Raw genomic sequence first — 4,662 nt, forward strand, 5'->3', positions numbered from 1 at the left:
ATATATATATATATATATATATATATATATATATAGAGTTGACAATGTGTTCATTGCTAATGTCTGTCAACGATAATGTATCCATTGTCAACAAACCTATCTTGACTTATTCGTCTTAAAATTTTATTAAATCCAGATGTACTGGAACGATATTTGTTACAGGAAGTGCCATAATTAACGACGGTACCGTATCCAGACGACATTCCAGTCTAAGATGGCAACCACCGAATATACCTTCTGGCGCAATCATCTTCTTGGCAAGTGTCATACACTCTAAACATTTATATCATATCCGGTCATCTTTTCTTTCGCCAGTCTCCAATTCCACTCGATGTTTGTTTCAATTCTTTTAATTTTTACTTAAATTATTGTAATTTTCGAAATGAACAACAAATTAATTTCGATTTTCTATTTTTAATCGCCAATTTATATTTAATTATCATTTGGTTGCATTCAATACATATTCCAGTGTCTATTAATTATTCCAATTATCATTTAGTAAACTTTTAGATATATATATATATGGTGGTTTGGTTAGATTAATATTATCTTACGACATTTTCCCTGAAATATCAAAAGAAAGTATTCCAAAGGAATATAAAAAGGGATTTTGAAATGAACTTGGTTTTAAAATTTTTAAAATAATTTCAGTAACTAAACAAGGTTGTGGTACTTCATATGGTTGTTTTAAAATTGGTAATCAACAGTGCCTATTTGGTGAATCATGCCATTTTTCACTAAAATGGCGCTGTTATAAAAAATCGATGATTGTTGAAGCCACACATTACGGTCATGTTGCTTCCTTTGGTTTAACTGAAGTATGCAAATTTATTTTAATTGACTTTAAACTTGATAGGAATTCTTCGTGTCCTGTTATTCAATAAAAGCAATATGTAATATAACATGTATTTAAGATGATGCAATTCAAATATTGCTTAATTAAACATATGAAAATTATTGCTTTCCATGAAGGGAAAGCAATAATTGAAAATAGTAATTTAATGGTCATAAGGTCAAAGGGTAAGACTGAACGATAATTGGCAAATGGAAGAATTGATTAACAATAAATGACTATTGATTGAAGAATACATAGTTTAATGGAGAATTTCAGTTTATGCCAGTCTTATATTAGTTCATTTTTACAACATTGACCTCTAACCTTTTCTTATTATTTACTTACTTTATATTTGTTCTATTTTTCCATCTACCTTGATATGCTAACTAATGATATCTTACGGTATTTAATTCTCAATAAAGTAAAAGTAATTTATATATAGAGCGAAAAGCGTGCAGTATTGTGTATTTCGACAAATAATAACTCTTCGATGAATGATTACTATATAACCGGTGATCAGGGCTTCCCAAATGTTTTCCATCGACCGCATAGCAAACGATTAAAAACAATTAACGATGGTGTGCGTACCTTTTGCCGGTAAATCATTTTAATGAATTTTTTTTTTCAGTTTACTAATTTTGTATTTTAATATAAATTATTTACGGCAAATATAAATTCTTTTGCTCAAATAAAAATCTTGATTTTTTCTTTTTTTTTCACCAGTTTGATGCAGTTTAAAATATTTTTAAATGTACAAATGTCAATTTTTAAAAGTTTTATTTTTAAAACTTTCTTTTTTCAGATTTTAATTTTTATCAAAATTATAATAGGATCGGATAAATGGAAATATTAATTATGAAATTATTAATAAATATTTATCGAGTATTTTTTGTTTCTCTTTTAAATCTTTAATTCTTCTTTTTCCAGTTTTGAAATGGAACGTCCAAGAAGAAATACATCGATATTATTATTTGGAAAGGTTAATTCATGTAAGTTAATCAATTCATCAATCGATCATTCAATAAATCTTCATATTTGTCAATATTAAAATTACATTTTTTTTTTTGTTATAAAAATTAAAGCAAATTGAAAAAAAAACACTCCAAAATAGGCAATCAAATTTTCATATACTTTTCCAGTTCTGTATAAAATTACTGATTACCAACTAATTAATTAATATCTCTTTTCTTTTCCACAGATGGTCATCCATATAAGTTGCGTAAATGGAGGATACCTGGATCGAATATGTGTAATCCGAGTTCAATTTCATCCGGTGTAACCAGGTTACCATCAACTGTTCACATATCATCTTCCAATGTTCATCCAAGTGCCAATGCTTGTTCCTATATGTTTCATATTTTATTTGTTATTTTATTATGTTTTAATTATTTGTAATGATGACATCATTGAATGTAATGTTTGTTATATTTTTTGTTTTTGAATATTTTCAAATAAAAAAATCTTCCGTCATTTCATTTCCATTTGCTGTTAATTAGTAATAATGAAATAGAAATTTTTATGGAAACGAACGATGCCTAACAACTTTTTTAATATTCCCAAAATAATCACATTGATATTTTTAAGGTTTTCTTATAGGAATTTACGGGATTTGGGATATATCTCTGATGTTTCTTTATATGAGATTTACTTTGTGATTTTTTTTTACATAAAATTTATGAGGCTTGGGATATTGTGAAATCATTCATATTTCAACTGAAGAAACAATAAACTACCTCCTTCATCGGCAACATTAAACAATTAAAATGCCAATAATGTCCGAGCAAAAATCTCTCTGCTTGTATTCATTTCTTAAATGATATGCAAATTATACTGGGAATATTAACACATATACAATATCAACTAATACCTTAAAAACCTTTGATAACTTTGGTTCATTTAAGTTAGGAAGCTTTCAAAGATATCAAACTTTTTTTCAAGTTTCCTTTGTGCTAAATTGAATTGGTTCAATTCTAAATATTTTAAAATTACACGAAAGTTCCATCACATTTGAATGCATTTAGGCATGCAAAAGAAACTTGGAAGCCAATTGTCTGTCTAGTTTTTGCCTAACCATTTCAAATTGACTTGTCATGCAAAATTGCTTTGCTATTCAAAAAGAAAAAAGAGTTAGAAAAGGAAAAATAAAAAAGAATGGAAATGTTAGGAAATACTCAAGAGAAATTGTAGAAATATTGAGGCAAACATTTGAGCTCAGTTGTCGCATTTAATAACATTGACATGCTAATATTTCTTTCCACTTACTTTTTCTATAAGCCTCATTCATGTTAAAGCTAAAATTGAAACTGAAAAAATTAAAACGAACAAATGAAATGCTTCACTGCGAAAATATTTTTTCAAAAAAAAAAAAAGAAGGAGGAATGTTAATTGAATTACAAATGTGACGGATTTCATTCAAAATGGATTTGCTTTTTTTTAAATTTAATTGAAAAGGCTAGATGGATTATTTGTTTTTCCTTTCATTTAAGCTTTGTATGTGTTTTATTAGCGTATTTTTTTTCGTTTTTTTTAAGTGTTAAATTTATTGCTTTTAATTTTTGTTTATTAAAATTGAATTGAAATATTTCGTTTTATTTTGACTTTGTTGTATTTCCGTCTACTTGTCCTTGGTCATCTTTCCTTTCTTTTCCTTTTAGTTTAATTTTTTAATTTTATTTTTATCAGTTTTTATCAATTGGAATTTTAAATCTTTCATTACTAGAGAATATTTCTTCATAAATTTATTTTACTATTATTGCAACCATTATAAATGATAATTTTATTATAAAATAATTAGTTAAAATGCTAGTTTAGTTCATCACTAAATGCACATATGCATATATAATTTAATTCAATTCCTTCCATTTTATGTCCTTATTAAAATTTTCATGTAAACGATTTCCATTGCTGTTACCCTAGTTATCTGTATATTGATTATTTTTATTTCACCAAATTTGAAACTAAAAATACTAAAAATTTTTGCTCTAAAATTGAACTTGAGAAAAAAATCTTCGAATAAAAATTTTTCTTTGGTGTTATTTTTAATAGAAGTGATAAGTTGTTGATAACAAACTTCTTCTACATATTGAAGGATGATGACACAATTAGAGCAAAGAAACTTATCTCACACGAATGCCAAACTCATTTAGATGGGAAGAATTCATTAGCAGTTAATTTGATGTTAAGCCAGGAAGAAAAATATCACAAGCCAAGAAGAAAAGTATTGCAAGCCAAGAAGTGACGAGTAAGTAATACTTGGAATTCAGACAACAGCAACAAAAACGGTTCCTGATTCAATTGCTATACATTTTACTGTACAGCTATATGTTAAATGCAGTAACAAAAAAAAAAATTTTTTTTTAAAAAAATCTTTTTTCAAATAAAGCTTCTCAAAAAAAAGAATTTCTTTAAAAAAAAAATTTTGTTCACTTTTCAGAAATGAATAAACAAATTAATACTTCAGGTATGCTATCCGGAAATGAACATCGAACAGAGAGTGCTTCAGATATATTTAATTTGTTTTAAACTTACCTGTTTGGGTCATTGCACGAAACTAAACAAATCAATTAATAAATCAATAAATCGAAGTTATTTTTCGTCGATTGTAACAATTTTTTAAATCAGTGATTGGTAAAGAAGCTAGAAGAAGAAAGAAGTGCAGAAATAGATTTGCATTGATTGTTTTCTATCAAATCGAATTTTTATTTCTTTTTTTATTTTAATAAAATAATTTAAAAGAATGGGATGGATCACATTTGTCGCACAGGGGAGAGGGGAGAGAGAGAGAGAGAGAAAGAGAGAGAGAGAGAACTGAAAACAAAATAAAGGAA

At 26.6% G+C, this 4,662-nt stretch overlaps 2 protein-coding genes across 2 annotated transcripts in view; both read left to right on the top strand.

Annotated features, from left to right (window-relative positions):
• LOAG_16698 (hypothetical protein) overlaps positions 1-1,436 on the top strand; it is a gene marked incomplete at both ends in the record, with an annotated part of 2,990 nt that extends 1,554 nt beyond the window's left edge. Inside the window, 3 exons of the mRNA XM_020449349.1 lie at positions 163-333; positions 652-818; positions 1,278-1,436. Of these exons, the coding sequence (XP_020307158.1) occupies positions 163-333; positions 652-818; positions 1,278-1,436 (497 nt within the window). The remainder of the gene's footprint in view (positions 1-162; positions 334-651; positions 819-1,277) is intronic.
• A 333-nt stretch (positions 1,437-1,769) lies between these two features.
• Positions 1,770-2,230, top strand: LOAG_16699 (hypothetical protein; the record flags this gene model as incomplete). The annotated part of the gene is made up of 2 exons (XM_020449350.1): positions 1,770-1,824; positions 2,034-2,230. 2 exons carry the CDS (start codon positions 1,770-1,772, stop codon positions 2,228-2,230), a joined length of 252 nt encoding a protein of 83 aa, XP_020307159.1.
• Positions 2,231-4,662: the final 2,432 nt, after the last annotated feature.

The sequence above is a fragment of the Loa loa genome (genome assembly GCF_000183805.2).
Source record: "Loa loa unplaced genomic scaffold supercont3.13, whole genome shotgun sequence".
Taxonomy (NCBI): domain Eukaryota; kingdom Metazoa; phylum Nematoda; class Chromadorea; order Rhabditida; family Onchocercidae; genus Loa; species Loa loa.